This window comes from Alligator mississippiensis, chromosome 8 (genome assembly GCF_030867095.1).
Source record: "Alligator mississippiensis isolate rAllMis1 chromosome 8, rAllMis1, whole genome shotgun sequence".
Lineage (NCBI taxonomy): Eukaryota > Metazoa > Chordata > Crocodylia > Alligatoridae > Alligator > Alligator mississippiensis.
The window spans coordinates 63169396-63194818 of NC_081831.1; the positions used below are offsets into that span (position 1 = coordinate 63169396).

General features: G+C 44.7%; 1 protein-coding gene across 3 annotated transcripts in view; it reads left to right on the plus strand.

Moving 5' to 3' along the window:
- Positions 1-25423, plus strand: part of LAS1L (LAS1 like ribosome biogenesis factor) — a 58123-nt gene that overhangs the window by 6899 nt on the left and 25801 nt on the right. For all 3 annotated transcript variants that reach the window (XM_059732783.1, XM_006270119.4, XM_019487865.2), the window contains 7 exons: positions 690-736; positions 7531-7640; positions 17478-17563; positions 18029-18238; positions 19801-19933; positions 20536-20924; positions 24105-24249. In XM_059732783.1, the coding sequence (XP_059588766.1) occupies positions 690-736; positions 7531-7640; positions 17478-17563; positions 18029-18238; positions 19801-19933; positions 20536-20924; positions 24105-24249 (1120 nt within the window). The remainder of the gene's footprint in view (positions 1-689; positions 737-7530; positions 7641-17477; positions 17564-18028; positions 18239-19800; positions 19934-20535; positions 20925-24104; positions 24250-25423) is intronic.

Here is a 25423-nt window from a genome sequence, read left to right on the forward strand (position 1 = left end):
GGGTATTCTGGCACCTTGGATTCTTGGCAGGGTGCACAACTCAAATGCTGTTGAGAGCTTCTTACAACTTACATTTTCCTGTGGAGGGTGGTCATCAGCATTATACTTCTGTAATGTCATCTTGTCATCACAACAATTACAGGGTATGCCTGGGGGATTCTGCTGTTCTCACAGATTAAAACAGATGGTCTCCTCCTGCCTTGCCCCGTCACTGCCCACTACCTTGCCCCTCATGGGAGTTTGTACCATTGGATGCAGTCATGGCTTCTGGTCCTGCTCCTGTTCCCAGGTAGATGCAGATCAGGATTGCAGTACAGCCAACTCACTAAGGTGCCATACTATATAGTGTGCACCCCAATCTAAAAGTTTTTTTGCACTTTTCTTTGAAGTATCTCAGTTCAGTCACTGGAAACAAAATAATGGGTCATGTGAACCATTGGTCCAGCACTCTTTCCTGCCTATGCAGGGGGTCAGACTCGATGATCTGTTGAGATCTATGACTCTCCTTGGCAACTCCTGTATTATTTGAAGAGACTGCAGACTGGTAGTATAGAGTAATCAAAGGGCTGCCCAGCTGCACATGCATGGTCTTTTTGCATTTTAATGCCATATGCACTGAGTGTGAATTGAGTAGCACTTAAATATTAGCTTGTTGACTATTTAAATTCTATATTTGTGCTTCTTTCTAGAGAAGGTCAGAAATGTTCTGATATCCTACAGAAATCAGCAGTTCGGGGTAAGTCCAATTTGTTCATTAACTCTTCTAGCTCATCTTCTTTTTCTGTTGAATGCAATCTTTGTGCTTTTCTCAATATTCTTGTTCAAAGACTGAGAAACCTCTGTACAGGGAGGCTTGATTTAGACTATCTGGATGCTTGCTTGGCCAGGTCATTGTACCAAAAGTTTCAGTGTACAGAAATCCCTGATTCCCCCTTCCCACTACACCTCTTTTCATTTCTTAAATAATCCTGCAAGCAGAACTTACCCAGAAGAGGCACACTGGTATCTGTGCCTAACTCATGTTGCTTTGCAGTCCAGCCAGTAAACAGTGTAAATAGGGCAACTTTAACTAGTTTCCTAATAGGATGGTTTCTGAGGCATAATAGTTAATTCAGCAGCCTGTAGATGGGGTTGTGAGCATTGCAGAGGTAGGGAGAACTATGTTGTGGAACTGAGATGTGCTGTTGTCTCTGTTGGTGCTGTCTTGCATGATTCATTGAAGCAAAATGTCATGGGTTCACTGAAAAAAACCCAGAAATTTGAGTCTTTTGACTTCTGATAGGATCACAGTTTACATCATGTTGTCCATATAGGTTTATTTGAAATAATCCCACTCTTGTCTGTAGTTCCTGCATCTTTGTGGGTGCTTAGTAATTGTGCTTTTAATTACTGAACATGAAGCCCTCAGGAATTAATGCCTTAGTCTTTTTAGTGTGAGGTCTTTAGTCTGGTTTTCCTGTCATTCAGCCTGTTGTATTTTGAAGGTGACTCAGTGGCTGGGACAGCACTGGGAGTTGCAAGATCAGGATTCTTACCTTTTTTTTTCTATTTACTGAGTTTGACTGGGCACATTTTTCTCCCTTGTCTCAGGTTCTTTCCCTTAAAAAGATACATTGTTACTTAACCTCATTCTGAGGTATGTTAAATGAATCTGGTGACAGACTGTAAAAACCCTTTAGATACGATCTGATGTGCAATCTACTGATGTCAATAGGAGGTGTCCTATTTTACTGTTGGTTTTGTGTCTCATCCCTTGAGAGCTCTTCATCCGTTTCTGTAGAAAGTAGTTTTCCTGTGACACCTTCTCATCCGCACCCTGAAGCCAAGAGACCATTCAGTTAACCATAGGCGAGAAGCCAGTGGGCAGTCTTGCAGCAAGTTTCAAAATAGAGTCTCAAATTTTTGAGGCATATGTTAAGATGACATGACATCTCTTTTCTAGTTCCTCAGGACCTTGGAAACATTGCATTCTTGGGTCATGTGTAAATACATAACTTCTGTCTGAATGTTGCTAGTGTTAAAAGTAACACCCAAGCTTATTAGAACTGTAATGTCACATGGAAAAAATACTTTACTAGTTTATTTTGTACATTCCCCAGTACTTCATGGAGGAAAAATGGTGAAACAGATGACACAGTGACTTCCCATTTTAAAAGGGCAATAGAGGGGAGAGGAAAAAGTTTGAAACTGAATAGCAAAATGTGACTATATAACTGCAAGAACTGGCATGGAGGGAGAGGGAAGGGGGCTGTACATCACTTGAAGTAACTATATTTTTTCACTCATTGCTGGAATTTCTAGGTGATGTCTGGCATTTTAGGCTGCCTATATACGTGCTTGGGCAGGAGGGGGGTTGCATTCTAATTAGAATGGTTCCTGGAGATCCACTCTAATTAAAACACCTCGCTGTCACGTACATTAAGCCAAGCCCCTGCAGGTTTAAAAATGGCCACAGGACACTTTATCTAAGCTTCATTCAACAAGATTTAGTTAAAGCGCCCCAGCAGCCTTTGTTAAACCTGCAGGGGCTTAAACACGTGATGGTGAGGCCATGCTGGAGTGTTTTAATTAGAACATGAACCAACACATGCATAGGCAGCTGTAGTGTCTTCTTGGCTGAATGGCCGTCTTCTGAGAATTCCCCAAATTTGGTGCAAGACTTTGAAGGACACGCACAGCAGTGCTTTCTCAGTGACAGATACTTTACTTTGGGCACCTGAGTCCTATTTCCACATTTTAAACTTTTCTCTTGGTTTCGTGACATCTCCAGAAACAAAACAACATCATGACTTAGGATTGGTATGTGTAGTGGGCCATGGGGAAGTGTCCTGCTGTGATCATCAAGTAGCTGAGCTAATTTTTTATGCTTCCTCCTGCAACTGCACTTTCTACATATGCTGTTTTTTGAGTTCCATGCATCTTGTTCGTTGCTCTTTTAATAAGATGATGTTTCAAGCCTGTGCTTCTGTACAGTGTAGTCAAGTGGTAGAATGTAGCTAGGCGTCGAAGAAGAATCTTCCAAGTGTGTGCTGGATATTATTGCCATTTGAAAAATTTACTGTCAAACAAAAGGTTTTGATCTAAACTAATAGAAGCGTCTTTCATTCTCTGACTACTGTTTGAAGGCATTGGGCTGAAGCTATAGGGGAGACCACATGTGTCTGGTCTCAAGATAAGTCTAGTTTCTTGTGTGGAGGAACACAAGATTATTTGTTGTTTGTTATCCAGAAGGATGGATAATAATAACTTGCCTACACCTCCTTTAGTAACCTTTAGAAGGCATGGTTGTAGCTGGTTGCCTGACCTCTGGGTTTTTGTTTCTTTTAACATGGAATTGGAAGAAAAACTTCTGTCCGACTTTTTTTAGGGAAGGAGTTCTGTTATTGGCTCTTGCAGAGTCAAAGATAATGATACTCAATTGATGTCATGGAACTAGTGTCTTTAAGGCAATTCTGATGCTTGGAAAAAGAAAGCTCCCTTCCGTTAGCTGGAATTTTGTCTGGAGTCTTAAAATCCTTTCCATTACTACAGATTTAATTTTAAAATGCAATGTGGTAATGGATGGTGGTAGCCATGTTTGTTCTTGTGTAGTTTTGACAGAAGGTCTTTTACTGATGTCATTATATTATCTCTAAAGACTTCTCTTAAACTAATGTTTCAGTGTTCCATAATGAATATCTGTGATGTCTTGCTCAGCATTTTGGAGGTTGCATTGTAAGTAAGGTCTTTCTGATGGCCCCAAAGGTGATTAATGTTCTTCTTCTCTTCTTTGCCATCCAATCTGCAGGCAGATTTTTTGTAAAACACTCACATTTTATCCTTAATCCACTTCATATTTATTAAGTCTTACATTAGCATTACATGTTCACGAGGTCGCAAGAACTACACAGTTAATTGGGGTGCTTTACTGAAAAATCATTTCTAAATGGCACACAGAACATATCTGCTTGAGTGGGGAGGGAAGGACAGTCAGATGTGGGACTACTGTCCTGCTCTTGCTCCATCCAATTTGTCTGGGCGTTTCTTTGGGATTGGGATTCCAAAGCCACTCTTCCTCCTTACCCGCTCTTATTACATGGACATAATACAATTTAGTTTAATTTAATGGTGAAAAGGTTGACTAGATAATGGGCCTTTTTGTCACATTAGTGGCCCATGCTATTACTGAGCAGAGGAGGAAGTGACAGTACCAATTCATAAGGTGGGGGTTGTTCTAATGGTGCTACTCAGGGTCTTGTGTCCTGAAGGAAAGTAGGAAAGATGGAGAGTGAGAAGTAGGAAAGATGGAGAGACTTGCCATAGTTGCTCTGTGTAGGAGGAGGAAAGCTGCTTGTTTTTGTTGTTAAAACTCTTGGCTCATCATGGGATGAAATTCTGCAGACTTCTCTATTATCTTCCCTCCTCTGCTGCTTCCGTAGTGCTGGATATGCCCAAGTGGAATTTCCATTTGTAACCAAAATCACATGCAGTGAGGTCTGACTTCACCACAGCCCATTCAAGAAGCTCCACATGACTGATACTTGATGAAGGAAGTTCTGACCAGGGGCTGCAGATTCAAGCCACAGCAGCAATTGTGTGTGGTTTACTCATGGGCTTGGTTTGGGGTTTTGGTAACAACCTGTTTCATATGCTTGTTTTAAAGAGGATGCTTTCTTATTTGTAAGACTGCATTGAAATAACAAACCTTGAAACCTTGAGACATTATGGAAATAAATAAGTATAAAGGGTACAAAAAAACATATGACTAGCCTAGAACTGCACAGAGAATTAGAAGCAAAACTAAGATTAGATATCCGGTATCTTGTGACCCAGTCTCATACTTCCATATCAACTTCATTGTGCCTGGAGCTTGTGTTGACCCTAAAATCAGATAAGTTTCCATCTAAACTTCTTTATTTAAAAATTAATATGTGGCTCATTAAAAAATAAAAGATCATGTTTGATAACACCAGCCAACAACAAGCTTAATGCAGACCCAAATGTTTTTGTTATACTGGTTCAATGCCAGTTTTAATTGTCAGTGGGTGTATCTACATGTGCACTTTACTGTGGAGATGACTAATTAGCTCGGCAGTAAAGTATCATAGTCTACATATGCATCAGTATTAGGGTGCAATAAACTAACTCCACCAGAAGATAGTACTGTTGGGGACTGTACTGTGTTATGGCCGAGTAATTAACTGCAATCAAACGCTTGTGTAGATAGTGACCATGGGTTAAAATTGCACCCAGTCAGCCCATGGAGCAGGGGGCCAGAATCCTGCCTGCCACATAGCCACACAGCTCTTCCTGTTTGGCTCTCCTGTGCCTCAGCCAGGCTCACTGCCACCTAACACCACCAACCAGGGCCCGGGGCTGACTCCCTGAGCCTGCTGCCAGCTTAGGCCTGCTCCACCCTGCCTCAAATTGATGCTGTCCTGGGCACATGTGTAGATGCTGCAGTCAGGAACATTGTACTCCGTCCAGCTCAAAGTTCACTGGAGTTTATCAAGCCACATTAACTGCATGTGTAGATGCACTCAATGTCAAACAGCTGGTATGACTGACTGATATCCACTGTTTTGAAGCCTTTTATGTTAATTTTTTTCCCTTACATTTTTGTATTGATATGTCGAGTAAGCATTTTCACAAAACGGGGTAATTAAATGGACAACAAACTGAAGTGATGGAAAGAAATAGAGACTTTTCTCTGAAACTCAACAGAAGCAACATTGTTAACAGAGGAGCGAGATTTGCCTTATTATTATTTTTGCAAGACTTTCATCATGGTGGTGCAGCAGGTCAGTCCTAACCTGGCTGACTTAGAAACAACCTTCCATGTAAAGACAGTGTTCCAGTAACCTAATATTATTTGCCCCAGGCAAGGATTTTGAGTTAGATGCTTCATTGGGTACAAGTAGTTCTTACATCCCTATGTTGATGAACTAGAGACATTCTTGAATGGGCTGCTGTTGATAAAATGGATAGTCTGAAATTCCAAATAGGACTGTAAAGTGGGAAGTGCATTCTCTGTAAGGTCCATGAATAGAAACATGCTTGCAGACAAATTAATCTCTGGGATCAAGATCAGGGGTGAGTAAAATACAGCCCGCGAGCCGGATCTGGCCCACCAGGCCATTCTGTCTGGCCCATGGGACCCCTAAAAATTTTAGAAAATATTTATCTGCTCCTGGCTGCCTGTCAAAGGTGACATGATACCCCCAGGGGTAGTAGGACCCAGGGGGAGCCAACATCAGGAGACAGGAGCCCAGCCCGCCCCACTCCTAGCCAATTCCCTGCTTTCCTGAGCCTGCCCTGTTCCAGCACCCTGTGGCTCCCAGCTGCATTGCTGGACCGGGAGCACGGGCCTGCACCAGTACCGTGTGTGTGTGTGTGTGTTCATAGGGCGAGTGCCACACGCACACCCCACCATACACATGCACCCATACCTGCTTCTCACTGCTTTGCACACAGACCCCCATACCTACCCACACTCCACGTATCCACACCCACATGCTCCCTCACCCCACATCTATCCCCCCCACATCTATCTACCCCCACATCCTCCCTTACACTCCACACACCCACAGCCCCCCACAAACATACCCCCCCACACAATATACAGGAATAAGACTTGATTTTAAGCTATTATATACAGTCACCTCTATGTGTACTACACAAACGCATGTAAATCAAAACAAAAATATTTTTTGAAATCAAAGTAATGAATGTTTTAGATGTTCACTTTTTAGAATATAATTTGGTATTTTTCTGGTTCCAAGATGGAAAAACCCCTTGCTGAAAGGAGTACTTCTGGGGGCAAGGGGAGGGACTTCTAGTGGCAAAAGTCAGGGGTTAGGGAGCGGAACTTCCAGTCCCAAGATGGCAACCAGGAGGCAGGGCACCTGTCAAGTGGCGGAGCTGCCAATGCAGCCCTCGACAGCTTGCCAAAATTCGATAAGCGACCCTCTCCCCAAAATTTCCCGCTCCTGAGCAAGACCATAGCAATCCTCATCTGAAATTTGGAGTTCAACCAGTTGCTTAGACAACTTCCTGGTGCAAGTGTTGGAGCAGCCAGCTAGGGGCCATGCTCTTCCTGACATGCTGCTCACAAACAAAGAAGAAATGGTGGGAAATGTAGCAGTGGATGGAAACTTGGGCAGTTGTGACCACAAGATGATTGAGTTCAGGATCTTGAGGAAAGGAAGGATGTGGAGCAACAGCATAAGGACCATGGACTTCAGAAAAGCAGACTTCGGTTTGCTCAGAGAACTCAGGGGCAGGATCCCCCGGGGAGTCCAGGAGAGCTGGCTGTGAGGGCCGTCCCGGGGGGTGAATTGGGGCGACTGTTCCAGGCCCCACGCTTTGGGGGGCCCCACAGAGCTGGGTGGAGTGGCCGCAGCGACTCTGTGCTGCTGTTGCCACCGGCTTTGTGTCCGGCTGCTCGCTACCCGCCTGTGGCGGTGGCTTCTTCGCATCCAGGGCGTGTGGGATAAGGGCAGGGCCCTGCATGAGCATTATCTCTTATTAATGCTGTTTTGTCTCATGCAGGTGTTTCAGGAGTTTCAGCCCTTTGGGAAGGCCCAGAAAGTCTGGTGTAATCCTTCCTCTGAGGTGGAGTGGATCTTAGCCCAGATCAAAGACTTGGTGCAAGAAAACAGGTATGGTCCCAAGAGAGAAGCACCCTCTACCCCAGGGAGGGCCCCAGTCCTGAAGAGTGCCTTATCTACTGTTTTCTAGTACCATTTTACTTAGGAGTGCACTAATAGAGATTTTGGGGGCCGATACCAATAGCCAGTTTTTAAGGTGGCATATGGGCTGATACCAATCTGATTTCCAATATGGCTTGGAGAGCTGCGTCCAGCTGGTAAGTCTGTTGTGGTGGAAGGGGAGTGGGGAGGGAAGGGGCATGGGGAGGCAGATCAAGGCCCCTGCGGTGAGGGAGGAGTGGGACTGGGGTTTGGGCTGGGGTAGGCACTGTCCAGCTGGGGTGGGGCAGGGCGTGGTACAGAGCTGCAGCTTGTCTGGAGGAGGGGGAGGCTCCCATTGCTGCGTGCACCCCAGGAGGGCATGGGGGTGTGTGCCTCTGGATCTGCATGGGCCATGGGCAGGCTGGGCTGCCGCTGCGGGCTGAGGTCAGGGCTGTGAGGGACTCTGTGCTGGGCCCCCAAAATATTGACCCAAAATTCGCCATAGCCCCCCACAGCCGCCCCTCTGAGCGCTGCCGCTGCCCGCCCTGAGCACAGCCCGGCCCAAGCCACCCCCCACCCTGCACTGGGAAGAACCCGGCACAGCCCCGGCCCAACCCACAGCTGCAGCCCACCCTGCCCTGCGCAGATCCAGGGGCACACGCCCCCTGTGCCCTCTCAGGGTGTGCGCAGCAGCAGGAGCCACTCCCCCTCCCCTGTGCCCTCCAGACGAGCTGCAGCTCCGTCCTCTGCCCCGACCCGGCTGTGCAGTGCCTGCTCTAGCCCCTGCCCCACTCCCCCCTCACCGCGGGGGCCTTGATCTGCCCCCCCATGTCCTTCCCTCCTCCCCTTCCACCACAACAGACTTACCAGTTACACGCAGTTCGCTACGCTGTCGGGCTGTGATCCTCTCCGCTGATGTGCTGCAATGCAGCTGCACACATGCACAGGGCATTTTTCAGCCACATCAGGCCAATTTCTGACAGTTAATTTTCTTTATATCAGTGCTGATCCGATATCGGACCAATGTATCAGTGCGCCTCTATTTTACAGTGTGCCATTAAGTGAGTTACAGACAAAGCCATAGGAGGCTGCAGGTAATTCATTAGCATTTGAACTCTGCTAAAGAATGTGCTCTCTGCCAGTGGCTGGTCAGCAGCTGCTCCTCCTGGCTGACTTATTCATTCCTATTTCCTTTCTTCCATCCACAAACCACTGCAGCTACATGCTCATGCATGATCCTGGGGTAGTAGCTTTATTATTGACAATTGGCTGTGTCATTGTCATTAAGTATTGCTTTGAATGTTGACCATTGGCTTTTTGGTTTTAAGTTATAGCAAAACGTTTTGTCCCTGAAGTGGACTATAACCAGTGCTTTGCCAAACTGGGGTAGTGTTTCATGGAGGCAGTAGGCAAAATGGTTGCAGAGAGGAGGAAAGCAACGGGGAATGGGGCAGCAGTTTCTCGTGTACTTTACATTTCTGCAGTGCTTTCAACCTGAGGATCTTCAGGCATTGTGTGCCCGATTCAGTTTTACAGCCGCCTGATCAGGTAGATGGGTTTGAGCTCCCACAGCAGCCTTAGGGGAATGATAGTCCTGTTCTATATCATTAGATACTCTTATGAGCTGTGGCTTAGAGCAGTGGGGGTCAACCTTTTTCACAGGCATGCTACAAATTAGCCCCACACATTACCTGAGTAATACTGTGATTCCCTTTCCTATCTGGTCTCCTGCTTTGCTGTCTGTTTCCTGCTCTATCTGCTGCTGTGCTGCCTACCCCCTCTCTGATCTACCACTTGCCACACACAGAGTCTTCCCTTGTTCTTGTGCCTTAGCTTGGCCACCCTCAGCCTACAGCATAGTTTCTCAACCTGTGGTATGTGTACCCCTGGGGATATGCGAGACACAGGTGGGGGGTACACGGTTACCCCAACACACTCTGTTTCTTGCCCTCTTTTCCTCTCCAAACTATGGCAAAAACTTTGGTGCGCCATGCATTGCATGGCACTTTACATTCCCCAGTAATAATTTGGCGTGCCATGCTTTGCGTGGCACTGGGTTCAGTCCTCCTAGCTTTGGCCAACATCACCTCTAGCCCAGGTACATACTTGAGTTGTGCACCCCTGGTGTGAAAGGTGGCAACCCTACCCACACCAGATCAGACATCTGTCATATCACGGCTTTATATACACAGCCCTTCTTCCAACATATGATACACATTAGTCTGTAAATATAAAATCCCCTGGAAAATTGAGTGTTGGGGTACTTGTTAAAGTTTTCAGAAGTTAGTGGGTACTCGCTACTTAAAAGGTTGAGAAACACTGGCCTAGAGGACTCTGTTGGATTGAGGTCCATTATGTTAGTTGCCTTATAGACGTATCTGAAGACTGGTCTTTGTTCTAAGGAATACACATGCTAAGACAAGAAACATCTGCAGTTTTGTGGGAAAGAAAATAGCAGCCCTTCTATAGATACTGAATGCAGATATCAGTTAGCAAAATCAATATCAATAAGCTTTTTCTAATAATCAGAACTATGAAAACTGACAACTGTTTTCCATGTGCCTTTCATCCTGGCCAGTTAGCTGCGTCTTAAAGGCACTGTGCTGCCAGGAGAGCCTGAGGAAGTGTTAGGTAGTAGCTTTCCCCTCTGGAAAAAGGCATGAAAATCTCAGCATGGAAAGGTGGCTGATGGATACTTGAGGAAGCTAGTAAGGTGAGATACTGGGGGGAGAGTTGTGAATGGCTTTAGAGAGAACAATAAAGCCGTGTTTAAAGTGAAATGGGGTTCACTGGAGGGTTTCAGTATGGCAAGTGATGCATTTGCCTTAGGCAAAAAGGAATCTTAGTGGATGGAGTTGCTGTAACTGAGAAGCTGTGCACTTGGGTATGATCACACACATTGTCTCTATAATGTTGCCTTATTGGTGCACTTATCCTTTTGATGATATCTATTCAGGGTTTTGTTGCAAGGCGATTAGAGGATTAAACTCCTGTATATACTCCCCTATGCTCCACGCAGAGCATGAAGGAGCCACAGAACAGCTGGCAGTATCCAGTAGGATCCTTGAAATCACAAATTTGCCACTTAGCTTGGGAGTCCCCCAACTCTGTCTGAATTGCTGCTCTAGGTTTCATGCCCCCTTAGATGTCCCCTCTCTCATCTTCTGCTCCATTTTCTCTGCTGTGCAAGAGAATCAGGAATGCTTAGCCCTGGAAATATGTTTCCAAGTCAATCCAGAACATAGTTCAGTGCTTAGAATTAGTCTTCTCCAAATCTCAGAACATGGAGCTGATTGTAGCTGTGCGTGGCCTTTCAGAGGCATCGCTGTTTTGAAGCTGCTGTCCTATTTCTGCTTAATATCACTGTAGGCAGTGGGGGAGCTGGATGTGCGTCAGCCCAATTAAAACACTGGGAGCTGATGACATGATAGGGAACTGGTGGCCTTAGGGCTGCAGACCTGAGCACTCTCGGGGTTCTGCAGCACTTACTTTCTGCCAGTGGCGTCACAGAGCTACGCTAACATTTCCCCTCTAAATTATTTATGCCACATAGCTTTTTTTATAAGCACATCATGCTGTATCTTGCTGTGAATATTTCATGTGGGTGCTTGGAAGAATTTTCTCCTGGCTGAATTCAGCATCTAAGCTGTGCCTGATCTTTGCTAGCGTGGGGCAAAATAGACAGTTGGTGAGTGGGATGGGATTCAGAGGCAGCCCTATCAATTAAAACTTTGCCAGTGTACCTGTGTCTGGGCACCAGGCTGGAGTTCTGTAGAGTGAGAAGGGAGGAAACAAGCCTCTAGGAGTTGTGTGTGTTTGAGCAGAAAGTTACACAACACTCTCGTTTTTGGTAGTTGGAGGTGGTGACATCCAGTCCTAAGACAGGGCTACTGCTGAGCCTGGAACATACAGCAGACATCTGGAAGTGGGTTAGAGACAGTCCATGGAGTGTCAGATCAGAGAGCCCTAGTAACTTGCAACCTAGAGCTGCAAAAGAAAATTGCAGTTATTATTTTTCAGCTGTTTTTGTTCATTTTCTTAATTATTGGAACTTCTTATCATTTGTTTTCTTGGTTTGGGGGGGATCTGGATTGATTGCTTGAGACATGAAGGGCATGTAGAGCTTTTCAGCTCTAGGTTACTTGGTTTTAGGCCAGATCATGACCATCTAATGGCTTGAAAAGTAATGTTTCTTGGTGCAGATATGGAAGAGAGAGTCCAGTGCATCATTATGTGTGCTATTGAACAGCTCTTATATGACACACAAGAGGAATCTCAGTGGCCTTTTATAGCACCTGTAAAACATTTTGGACCCTCTGAATAAACAGCAGGGATAAGGACACAGTATTGCTGGGCATGTGGGTCTTCACAAAAATGCCTCACAGGAGGAGAAACAGTAGAATAGTTTGGGATATATTTATTTATTTAATAATGTTTCCAGTCTTGTAAAAATATCCCAGGGGAGAGGACTGCAGGATGGATGTGCAGGCTGGATTCCCATTACCCTACATGACTCTCTGCTGCTTTGCAGTCGTGACTCAGACTGCAAAGGCAGATCAGAACAATCATTGTTGGTCTTTCAGTAAAAGAGGCAAAACAATCTGGGCTGCAAGGCAGCGAGGCATTGCATCACTATGGATAGCTGAGACACAAAATGCAAATTCCATTTCAAAGTAAAGTCTGGGAGCTAGGAGTTTATCACCAGTTACTTGTGCAGGGCTATCTTGTGACCTGCTGGCTAGTAATAGAAACCATTCAGCATAGATTTCATTTCCACCTTTCACTGATTTCACTGCTGAGAGCTTCCCTCAGCGTTTCACAGCAGTGACGTGGTGCCGTGGCTAGATGACAGATAAGGAGCCAGGTGTAGCCTACACCCTAAAGAAGCCTAAAAAGAGGGAGGAAAACCTTCCATTTCAACTATGTCACTTGTGCTAGGCTCCAGAAAAATACCCCCGATTACGTGATGCGTCTTTTTTATTTTATGGTTTCTAAGCCTTATTAACAAAATGTTGTTGCCAGATTCTATTACGCAGCTGTCTTCCTTATCACCTTACACTGCCCAGGGCTTTTTATGGTTCTCTGAAATTCAGGCTCCAAATAGCAAGACCAGGAAAAGAGCCAAATGGGAGAAGCCGGTTTCTGTGACTCTCAAAATGCTGTGGTTTGTGTCTCCAGTCCTTTCGTGGTATTGTGAGTGACCCCAGGGATCAAATAGCAACCTGAAACTCGCTGCACTGCTATGCAGGGAATTCCCCTGGGGAACCACCTCTATGGGGTGGGATTGTGAAATAACTACTTTCTGCAGAACACCAGAGCCCACAGCCATGACGCTGCTGGAAAGAGATTTCACAATTGCATTAAACTGCTTTGGAACTTTTCACCCTCTGATACATTTTTCTCCAAGCCTTTTTTAATGGGAGAGTTTCTTTCCTGTAAGTGCTGATTTCACAATTGCAGCCTTTGAGCCAACTCTGGTAGTCAGGCTTGGGGAAAGTAACTCGCTTTCCAGAACAAGACAACTTTTCCGTGGATGCCTTAGTGCAGATCTTTTGGACCCCCGTTCCTATTCCTGAGGATAGCCTTAGAGAGAGGCCGGAGCCCAGTCCTAGACGGGAGAAGACCATAAGGCACAGGAAGATGTGGACGCTTTCTCTGCAGGCTTCAGAGCACAGGGATGGTGCTTCTCATCTAGTCACAACTGCCTGTTACTTTACTTTCACACAGGAGACATGCTGACCACACCCAGAGAACTGAAAGTGAAGCAGTGCGAAGTGGAGAATCTTTTTATCTTAAAATACAAACTTTAGATTTGGAGATAGAAGCTTTGGGCTGGCAGGGCAGAGACATCTGCCTCCCTGCAGCTTCCATCAAAATCCCTGTAAAAAGGTTTGCATCTATGTTCACCAAAGATAATGTAATATTTTTCTTCTACTGGCACCATTCTGGCAACCACTGCTAGTGCCCCTGCCACAGCTGTGTCCCTTGTAAGCAGTCTGCATACCAACCTCTAGTCTGCTATGGGAGGGGCTGTAGAAAACAGTTCTGGGTTGTTTTGTGCTTCAGTGTCCTCCCAGAACACGTGATCCATTCCTATCCCTGGCATCCGTGGGTGAAAGCTTCTGGTTGTGGCAGCTGCTAATTCAGGAACAAACACATCATTTTAGAAAACAATTTGAAATCAGGGGGATTTTTTTACTTCCTTGAATCAAGCCAGCCGATAGGACTGGAGCTGATTTAGCTAGGCATGGAAGGCTGGTCTGTTGCCTTGGTTTCCTCATCCAAGAGTAGGTCCTAGGCCCTTGCAGTGTGTAGGAGAACAGAACGATGGGAAACTATCATTGAAATAAGCCACTGAATAGATCAAAAAGGGCATAATGTAAATAGAAGCAAAAATACTGTGTTTAATGTATCTGCACTCAGTTTTGAACCAGGATAGCATAGGTGCTATAAGAGGAATTGGCTGAGCAGCTGTCTTCTGGTGAATTGGGCCCTTGCAATGTGATTTACATTGGGTACCTACAAATACCTAGTTGCTTTTGAATTTTGCCCTGTATACATAATGTAAAAGTATGCTAATGTCGCTAGAGCTGGTTACAACTTGGAATTTACATTTGGGGAAATTCTGATGTTTGAAAGTTGCCATTCTCACGAAAGGAAACTCCCAATATCTTTCATTTTGGAAAAATACCATTTGGGTTCCCTTTTTTTTTGTCCTGAAATGGGACATCAGAGCTTCAACCTGATGTTTGCGAGTCAGTGCTTCTGGGTAACCTGCTGTGCTGTGGGGAACCAGGAGGCCGGGGAGGTTGCAAACAGTCAGCCAGATGAGCAAGCAGGAACTCGGGCAGGGTTTCACTTGCAGAACCTCGTGCCTTCCATTAACAAAAAATCGGCTTGAGCAAATCTGCATTTTCCCTTGAAACTGCATTTTGTTGGGAAACCAGTGCTCGTTACTCAGTTGCTTAATGGAACTGACTGGAATCATGGGATATGTCACCAGGCATGAAGGCAGCTGCATTTGTAGAAGTGTCTTGTGGCGATGCCTCATGCTGGCTGGTACGCAGCATTTGGGCTAGTTGGGAACTGCTGGCTGGCTCCTGCCTCTAGGACAAAACCTTTGCGCTCTGGCCTCCAAAATGCATTCTCTCTCCTGGGTGGAAGTGAGGGGGGAAGAACTGATGTTCTGAGAAATGAAGGGGCATAGGATGAATCAGAAAGGCAGAGCCAGGGCTGGGATTTAGGTTGCCCTGGCTTCCTGATCAGTCCTTCACATCATACTTTTCCTCTTTCTATTTTTATTCCAAAGATTAGAAATACAAACCCTTAAAGAATACCGACTGCTATATTTATAGTCAAGGGGAGGCTGTACCTATTTCCAGCTGCAGAAATGCTCTGAGTGGTGACATTTCTCTTCCTCCTACAGGTCTTACTTGAGAGTCAAGAGTAATTAAAAGCAGCTCCCAGAAAAGAATCTTGCCTCTGTCTTTTACCTTCTGCATAAAAAATTGTATGTTACTGTGCAAAAAATGAAAATAAGACCCCGTCACACTCTGGTTCTCATTGATCTTTATATAGCAACGCAAATGCTGTACTTTTAGCATGGGCTCACTCCTCCTCTCAATGCCAGCCTGCTTTAATGGGAGTCTTCCAGAAATGGGCTGCATGTGAATAGCCACTGCATCCCTGAAGCTTTAAGGAACTGAATCAAAACCCTGCGTCTTGCTTTTGGCTGGTGAGGTTCTGCCAGTCGCCCCTTGAAACTGAGGAGATGAGAAATGGTGCTTGCACATCAACAGTGAGGCGAGCACAAGTGCTTTAAATAGAAAAAGTTGCTTTAAAAACTGGAATGTGTACAGGTTCAATATGTAAGGAGCTAATGTTTTGAATGCCCCTATGTTAATTGGAGCTGCTCCATGCGGTCGATTGCTCTTCTTCAATGTGGTATTACAGCACTTCAGGACAGTGTTATGAGCATCACATACACCTCAGTGCTCCTGTTTCCCTGTAGACTTCCTGGACGTGCCAGGATTTACAAAAGACTGACCCTCTCCCTTTCTCCTTTGAGAAGACAAGGCATTATCAGATTTCCTTCTCTATTTTGAAAGAAGCTTAATAAAAATAAAAGCTTTTTTTGTTTCTTAGAAAATATACATTCCATCCTTACACCATAGGAAACATGTTAATTGGGAGGAGAAAGAGCTTCAAATTGAAAACACATTAATTTACAAGTTTGGGCATTGCAGAGACTGGGAAGGTGGTGGGGGCGGTCCAGTACCCAGTTCCAGTATATTGTGCTACTCAGGTAATCATCTCTGTCACTTGCTATGCCCATGTGACTCTGAGTACAACTCACTGTTACATTGCTCTGCATAGAGTGTGCACACACTGGGTGCAGGGAATTAGGTGTCTTTCCATGTCTGGAAGCTAGTTCTGCTTTTAATGTAAAGTCTCCTAAAACTTCTGTGCTTGAGGGAGCTGTGACCCAGCAGCCTTCCTGAGTCAGGTGTGCTTGCATCACTCTTGTTTGAATGGTTGCCACATTGAGGGTGGCATGTTCATGGAGGTAGCCTGGAACAATTAGTGAGAAGCCGTCATTAAGTGTAAGAATACAGTAATTATCCCAACACAGATCCCAAAAGAGAAAAAGCTACATTGGAATTTGATCTGTAAGGCAAGTCACAGTCTGCTGCTGGCCTTCATAAATGTTGGCTTCTCCTGAGTCACCTCATTACTGCACGAGCAGTTGTATATGCTATGTCTGCCCACAAAGACTTTTTTAGCTGGGCTTAAGTTCATAGAGTCCCACATCAGCTATAACTATCTTACCTGCGTGTTCAGGTTTGAGGGCCCTTCCACCCCTCCCCATCACAAAATACAATGGAGTTTCAGACACCATCCTCTAGCAAAGCACGTCTCCTTAACTCTAGTTCTGTCCCTGCAGCTCCAAAGAGAGCATGGCAGAGATGCCAGTTCCTTCCTGGAGTCATTCAGTGTTTGAAAATGGCGGATAAACACTATTCTCAATGCTGTCTCGTGTGTTACCAAATAACGAACTTGACTTCCAGTGCTGGGTAGTTGTAGATATTTATACATAAATCTTCTGCTGGGCCTTACTACCGAGCATAGTCGAACTTAGATAGGTTGTTCTTTCTCTAGTCGGTGGAACCAATTCCTCCTGCTTGCATCTGGACCTGGCCTTGGGCTGTGAGCTGCTGGTCTCTTAAACTATGGTTAAGTGTGATTGCCATGTGGATGTGAGACTCCAGGCACAGTAGAAAATTACAGCGGTGATTCAGACAGGAGGTTCTGATAGTTTGGACCAGCATCTTACCATGGCATGTTGCCAGAGGTGCAAAAGACAACATGTCTCTGATGTGACTAAATGCAGTTGTCTTGGCTGCTTGTGGTCCTTATAAACCTTGGTTGAGATATCGAGAGCACTGCAGGGGACTGAGATCTCTATTGTCAGTTATAGATATTTCACTGCAACAGAAGATATGACTAAATCCCCTGCACTATATTTGACATCTTAGTGCCAGTGAATTTCCACCCCCATCAGTGTAGGTGTCATTTCAATGTCCTGGCCAAGGAACAGTTGTATAATTGCACTTTCCTTCCAATTTCAACGGATACAGTGTCATCACTACCAGCCAAAGCTGGCTAAGTATTTTGTGCCCTGTTAAGCTGTTGCTTAAGCTGTTCATTAACTAAATGAACCCATGTATACAGCTTGCAGTGTTTCAGGGGCATGATACGAGATGCTTCAGAAATGTAAGGACTGACTGGGACTTCCAATTTCTCTAGGGATGCGGTAGCTGAAGTGCTGCTGGAGGACGGCTTTCTCATCCCAACGGTGGAGCACCTGGACACTTTAAATATCAAGTCTGATGGTGAATGCCTACTTTATTTTCTCTACTGAATTGTTGGCCTCTCTGAAAATCCTAACTCACGGGTTTCCCAGTGGGTGGTCTCTGGTTTCCCGAATTTTATTACACTGGCAGAGCTTTATTGCTTTCCTTCATGCAAACCCTTTTATAGTATCTTTTTAGACAAAATAGCTCTTACTTATGTGTGAGCTGAGCTTAAGTTGGCAAAGGATGAGCAAAACAGAGGTAGGTTTTCCTGTGGTTTACAGCATGATTCAATCAGGCATCCTACTTTCTGCTTTTGCTGAAATATTGTGTTAATTATCCGTTCATTGCTTTTCCTATTTCTTCTCTTGTTATGGTTCTCAGTGAGAGTAGGGTGCCTGGAATAAAGTGCAGGACTACTGAACTCAGTACCCTTTGACCCAAGCACTGCACCAGTTGTCATGTCGAAAGTATTTCTGTTTAATTATAATTTTTTTTATATAGAAACCAAAGAGTTGCTGGACGTCCCTCAGCTATTTTACTGTTTCTGGCAGCCTCTGCTCAAGGGTCTCCATTCCCAAGACTTTACACAGGCCTTGATAGAGAAAATGTTTGCTAACCTGAAACAGTGCTCTGAATCTTCAGAACTCCGGTCTCAGTACCTGATCAACTGGATTGCTGAACTCTTGACTGCAAGCACCAAAGTTAAAGCCAGTGAGTGAATGCCTTCAGGTTTACTGAAACTGAATTTAAGATCCTCTCCTGTACAGTCTCAAGAGAGAGAAAGTCAACAACACTTGCAAGCTGGAAATGCAGGGATTCTAATTATTAAACAGGCTCCATAAATTTATAATGGCTTTCAGGATTGACAGATGAAGACAACTGCATTCAGTCCGCTGCAGTGGATGGAAATAATTTTTATTAAAAAATGCATGACGGCTTCATTAAGACTTGAAAATGTGGTGATTTTCCCAGGGTGGGAGCATAGAATTATAGAGAAGTTGGGCTGAAAGGGACCTCAGGTGGCTATCTAGTCCAACCCCGTGCTCAAGGCAGGATCACCTGTATCCAAACTATCTTATTACAAATCCAAACTATCCTATTACAAATACCTGTCTAGCCTATTTTTAAAACTATACAACCAACTCTGCCACACAGATACCTGGCATATTTCCCAAAACCTCAGACACCTTCACCTGGCACAAGTAAAGCAGGGGAATGAGGGCACTGTCAGTGTCTTGCCACTATAAGGACAGAAAGTGGTAGTTAAAAATACACTTGACAGAACTAAGTAAGAGGAACATTTCCTCACTGCAGAGAAAGACGAAAAACCCATAGTCCATTCTGCTAAAATTCCTTCTTGATTCCCAGATGTGGCCTGACCCTGAGTGGAGGTGCAAGAACCTCTGCGTTTTTTTAGTCCCAGCAAGAGCTTTGGCACACCCCAGTCAAAACCCCAAGTCTTGACAGCAGCTAATGCCCAGTTCTTCTGAGGAATGTGAAAAAAACCCTTGACACCTCTAGCAACAAGAGGGGAAAAAATCCTCCCCAGTCCCATGTCGAGGTCAGCAAAGCTCAGAAGAGAGAAAACTAGACGCTTCCCCCCCCTGCTGTGCAACCCAGGGACCATAACCTGGTTCTAGACAGATGACATCTTGACTGGAGAGCTAGCATTCCCCTTTTTTGTCATCCTACCCCTTCCATGAACTTATCCTGGTTCCTTAAATCTTTAAATCCTGCAAACGAGATATCAAAACTGGCAAATCTGTACTGTTTTGCTCTGGAAGCAGCTGCATTTTTGGGTTTGTCTACACTAGAAGAGCTGCTGCTCTTCCAGCTATGCCAGCTTTGTTATGTGGGCAGAGTGCCCTTGTAGAGATGCAGCATATGCCCACAGGAGTTGTTTTTGCACAGCTATACCACGTCCCTGAATGACATAAGGAAAGCAAACAGAAACCCTTTTCTGTCTCCATAGTTGTATCCATGCCAGGGGTTTCATCTGCGTAGCTACACAGGCTGGAGGCTGTGGTGTGTGTTTTGTTCCCTCCAAACACCCCCCTTTTTCCTCCACCCACATACATGTAGCTGTTATAGCTGTGCTGCCAAACCTTAATAGCATAGACCTGACCTCAGAATTGGGTGGAAGAGCGACCTGCAAAATGCCTTAGTCCTAGCTATTAAGGAGAGTAGTGGCTTAAAAAATGTCAAGGCGTGGGTACAACCAGTGCATTTCTTCTTTGTGAAACTCCCTCTCTTCCCTGTCTTCCTTTTTCTAGGGAAGAAAATGGAATCCTGTTACCAGAGTCAGAAAAGGAAGCTGTTTCTCCGCAGAATCCCTTTGCAGTGGCTAAAGCTCATTGATAATTGCTTGGGAGCTCCCTGCTGGGCAACTCCCCACCTCCTTCGGCTGTAAGTGACCCCATGACTTGGGGAAAAGCATCGGGAGCAGGAAGCAGAGTTCTGTGGTGTCTCTTGACTGTCCAGTATGTTGTTATGACCAATAGTTCCTTCCACTTCTTTCACTTCTGTGGAAAATTTGGTTTATATAACGCATATTGTTCCTGCTCTTTTCCCTCACTGTGATATGAAAGAGGAAAAAGCAGAACTTTTCAGGGTGTTTCCTTTGCAAGGAAAAACTATAAATGTGCTGTAGAACAAAACTTTCTCTCATATCACTGACTTCTAAACATTCAAGATACTGGAAAAAGCAGGGGTTGCTGACATGGCAGAGAACATGTAACTCATAACTTCCACTGAACAGTGGTCACTCCCATTTCACACAAAAACTTCAATTAGGATTGAAAAAGAGAGAGAGACACTGCTAAAAAAGAAAGCAAGAAAGAGGGGTTAGCTTTTGCCTTGTACCCCTGGAGAGGATTATCACCATTTCCTACCAATCCACTACAAAGGGGTGGGAGAGCAAGCCTGGAAGCACCCTTGTGCAAGAGGCTTCTGGTTTCTGTAACACTCGGTTCTTGCATGTGAGACTGATTCTGTTCTTCCCTTCCTAGGATTCTCACGGGTATGGAGCCTCCTTTGCCTTCAGACACTCAGAAAAATCTTCTTTACCTTTCCTCCATCTACACTCAAGAAGGAAGTTCCCTCTCCAGTCCAGGGTCTTCTTCAGATACTAGAGGACAGCCAATTTATACAATTGAGAGCCTACAGTGGAAGGCCAGGCAAGTTAATCTGGCCAAAGTGCAAGGCCAGATGGCAAAAAGGCAAGAAACTGTACTGGGTGGAGGCGAAGATGAAGAAGAGGGAGAGGAAGGAGATGAGGAGGAAGAAGAGATGGAAACAGAGTCACCTTCTTTGGAAGAGCTCCTGCATCCTGTGAACACGTTGGCTGTAGCTGAGAAAAGGGCTGCACTGCAAGGATCTGTTTGGCAAATTAGTTCAGGTAAAAAGGTCACAGACTTCCTCGCTCTCCCTTTCTCACCAGCAGGTGTCATTTGAAATGCAGAGGCTCCTGCAGACTGAAGCTTGTTTCAAAGCCACGTCCATGCCATGCCCCTGTAAACTTCATTTTTCCAGCCTTCCATTTGCATATAGATGTCTCTTCTCTAGCAGTGCCTTAAACTAGGATTGCTTCTTTTATGTCCATGTAGTTAATGTTTCATTAACTTCATCATCAAGCATCACCCTCTGTGGTTAATATTCCAGTGTAGCTGATTGATGGAGGAGTGGCTGCCAACTAAGCAGTAAAGAAACACCAGTGCTTCACGGACTGCAGCAAGATGTGCCAAAACCTTCCACTTATCAGACTGGAATCACCAAAAAGATCACTGGGATCACTAACCCCTGGCATGGATGTTGTTTATTAGTGATGTATTTAGGTGCTTTCCAAGCAGCTGCCATTTCCCAGGAAGTTTACAGTCTACATAGACAGCTGGCAGAGGGATGGACCAAGACAGTAAAAGGGAGTGACCTAGCAGTTTAGCAAGTGCTTCGTTACTTCCCTGACTCCGCTGCTCTTTGCCAGTTTAGACTTGCTGGGGTTTTTTGGAAGGTGTGATAGTATTCTAAGATTTACTGTGGTCATGGGTGAAGTGTGACTGTAGGAGGGTCTTGCAGAGAGGGAGTCTGGGTAGAGAAGAGCCTGGGAAGTTTGGTCTGGGGAGACACTCCAGGCCCAGGGCTGCCTCCAGGCCCAGGGCCCGTCTGGGAAAGACAGTTAATATTTCTGCCTTCCATCAGAGAGAAATTTTTCTGAGTAAAAATATCCTTGGTTGTTGGAGCAGCTCTGCCTAGTTAACCTGACGTGGGCAGCTTACCGGAGATGAATGCTTTCCACCTTACAGTTTGAATCATATAAAAAGGAAAAATGCATATGAAGCCCCCTCCCTGCTGTCTGACATCTTTAAGTAGCTTGTTAGGTACTTTTCATGACGTTTTTGTTTATATCTGACTTGTAAAAAAAATGTAACGTTGGCCCAAAGTACATCAATATAGTTCTGGACCTAAAAAAAAATTGCAAAAACTCTCCCTCTACCCAGTAGAGTAGAAGCAGATGACTGTATCCAGGTGATTCACAGCCCACTAAATTCATAGCAGGTTGCTGTATTTCGGGATGAGCTGCTCAACTCTTTGCTGTGGTTTTACTTCAGAGAGCCTCGCTTCTCTTTTTGGGTGGATGTGTCAGTGGGCCCACAGACCTGATGGAGAAGTGGTGCCCTCTGAAGTAAAAGCCACGGTAGTCAGGTGAAGTGCTGCAGCTGTACTGCACAGCTGTTTGCTTTAGCTGTGTATGCTCCCAGTTAGTTTGCAAACTCTCAGCTTCACAGGGAGTACGAAACCTAAGCTGGCAGCTATCCAGGTTCTGCTGTACCACAGCATTTCATCGTGGTAGTGATGTTTTGCCGTGGCCTGCAGTATTTAGTAGTTGACCCTGCAAGGGAGAGAACTTGCTTCACAGACATGGCAACATGTATCTCAAAGTTGCAACAAAAAGCACCAAACACTACTTGTGCCATCCTTTAATTGTGTTACGGTGTCACCTGGAACCGCCATCACAGATGAAAGCAGTGTTTTACCTCATGCTCTAAAGCCACGAAGCCACAGTCCTTGCCTACTCAAAGAGCCTGGTCCTAGTTTCTGTTTGAGAACTGGGAGCAAGTTCTGCCTGGCAAACAAGGGTCCCCAGTGTTTTGTTCACATTTTGTGCATGGCTGAAATAGAGTCTTTCTAGGGCCAAGCTGGGCATTGACATTGTCTTAATGGTTCTGCCCTCAGTAAGTAGCTCATGGCAGGTGGGGTGGGTGCTGCACTTGACGTTTCCATGTACAATAACTTCCTTACTAGGAATTTTACCTTTTGAGATCACTTTCCCATCCGTCCCCTGCCACCACCCATCACCATTCCAGAGTCAACAGCCCATCATAGGAAAGTAAGTGAGACTGAAACCTTTGCTTTCCACATAGCAGTTGCATCTTTCATTCAGCTCCTGAAACCTAACTCAGCAACAAGTCTCTTCTTATCTGTGAAATTTTGAATCTGAGGGGAAAAATGATGAGTATGGATGGTCTGTTTTTAGAGTGCAAGGCTCCCAGTCAAATGAAGGAGCAGGTTGTGGTGGAGGGGATACAGCAGTGTTGGCTGTCACTGTAAGAACCTACCTGTAAACCGGAAGAGAGGGTTTGTATTTCCCCAGGGTCTTTGTGGGTCTTTTCCTTTTGCCTGCCTTCCCCACACCTGCAGTCTCACGCACACAATTCTTGCAGGCTATTCAGAATTCCCCAGCGTCTGTCCTCTTGCCTTTCCATTTTGTAGCCTAAGTTCCCATATCCAACCAACACTGAATTTTCCTATTGCCCTTGGGTTGAGACTTTTGAATGATTCTTCAGGAATTTAGCAGAAAATTCTTGCAGGTCAGTGGGAGTTGGGTGCTGAAATTTCATAAACTCTTGCAACTTGTGTTTTACCTGTCTTGTCTACGGCATGTTTGTTCCAACTGTTCCCTCCCTCTTGAATTAAAAAAAAATATGTCCCATGTCCTTTCTTTGCTGTTGGGGACCCTGGCAAAGAGGTTATCATGGATAGAAACCACTGGAACAAGCTGTGGGGGGCAAATATGCAATATTCAGATCTCTAGAAGGGAGAAAAAGTTTTACATGTATGTGAGTGGCTTCTTCTATGTACAAAACCTTGTGTTTTTTTTAAGAGAACAAATTAGGTGCTTTCCTGAAATTTGCTAAGTAATACATGTGTATTGCTGCCTTCATTTCAAACACGTCAGAACTCAGGTAATAAGAGGAAAAAAAAGTGTTCTAGAACGTTGGTTTTTAGAGCCTGGAAATGTTTCCTTAACCTGATCAGCATGAAGTATATACTGTTGCAGTATAACATTTTTCCTGTTGTCTTACGTGGCACAGTGATCTTTTCATGGAGCAATAGTGATTAGAAATAAAATTAAGAGGAGATAAGATGTCCTGCTGTATCGATGCCACGCTATTTGCACAAAATCTAAAATGAATGTACAGCTTATAAATGGATACGTATACATATGTATATACATATACATTTGAAGTCAACTTAGAGCACAGGCTTCCAGTTCATGCATTGAATGTTTTTTCCAACCTAGATGAAGTACAATGGAAAGACTTCCCTCTTGGGAAACTCCCCGGTCAAGCAGATGAACCTGATGGTCTCATGGTGGAGCATTATTCTGTGATGTCCCTGATCGATCAGCCAATGACAAGAGATGAGAGGCATTCTCCCAGTATGAAGTGAGTAGTGTTGGGATGGGGGCTGTCTGCGATTGGATCATCAAATGTATATTATCCAAGTTCAGGGCTTATGGTGTTGCAAGAAGTTGGATACCTATATATTTCTAGTGGTTTGAGCAATACTTGAAATTGTTCCCTTTGCTTTCCAAGTTTGCGTTTCATTTATTGTTGCACCAATGAGAGTAGTGCAGAGGGCAAAGTTGTGGAGGCTGGGAGGACAAGGAAGGGTAATGTCTGACCTTGAGTGTGTTTGGAAGGAAAAAGGTAGGAGGCTTAGAGACCTTCGCTGGGTAACATCAACTGCTGACAACTTGGATTATACCAATATCCTGTTAGCTTAGTGTGCAGATTTATTCAGTGACAATCAGTGAATGAAAAATAGGGTAAAATAGGGTTTTACAATATCCACAGTCCCCTCTTATGTGCTTAAGAAACTGTAAAGTTAATTTTAAAACTCCAGATATGTGTTTCAGGAAGCAGTTGGTTAAAGAATATGTGTTCTAATACTATAGAACTGATTTTTTTTTTCCCCAAAAGCGTCAACAGCCTTATATAGTAGGCATAAGCAAACAGAAACTTCTCTCTTTATATACTGTACACGGATGCTATGAAATATTTACTGAATGGGGTCATTGTCAGCTCATGGCAATTATCCAGTCCTCTGCTTAACCCAAGATAAATCAGACCTCCTTGTGGGCTGTTCCCAGCATTCATAGAGTTGCTGAAAACCTTCAGAAAATTTGAGTGGCTTGTAATAGGACTGAAATCATTATTGGTTGGCAGTGATATGTAAGGTTGCTAACCGTCTCCAGTGTCTTGCAAAACCACTCCTGAAAGCAATGGCTGACACCTGAGTGGAAGAATCCTACCTGCAGCTGATCCTTCTGCTGCCTTTTCTCCGTAGACAGTCTCAGGATAACTTTGAGAGACATTTGTGTAATCGCCACCATGATAAAAGCAGCTCCTTGTTTCCTAAGACTTTGTTTTCTGTTTTGCAGCTCATGGGTTGGTTTTTTATTTTATTTTATTTTAACTGTCTGAAAGCTAAATGCTGTTGTGTCAGTGGAGAGATTCATGTGGCAATTAAAGTCACAGTTTTGGTCATATCCCACTGAGACAACAGCTTCTGGCAGTCCCAGCTTTGCCTCCAGTGTTCCCCACCCCCTGTCCTTCC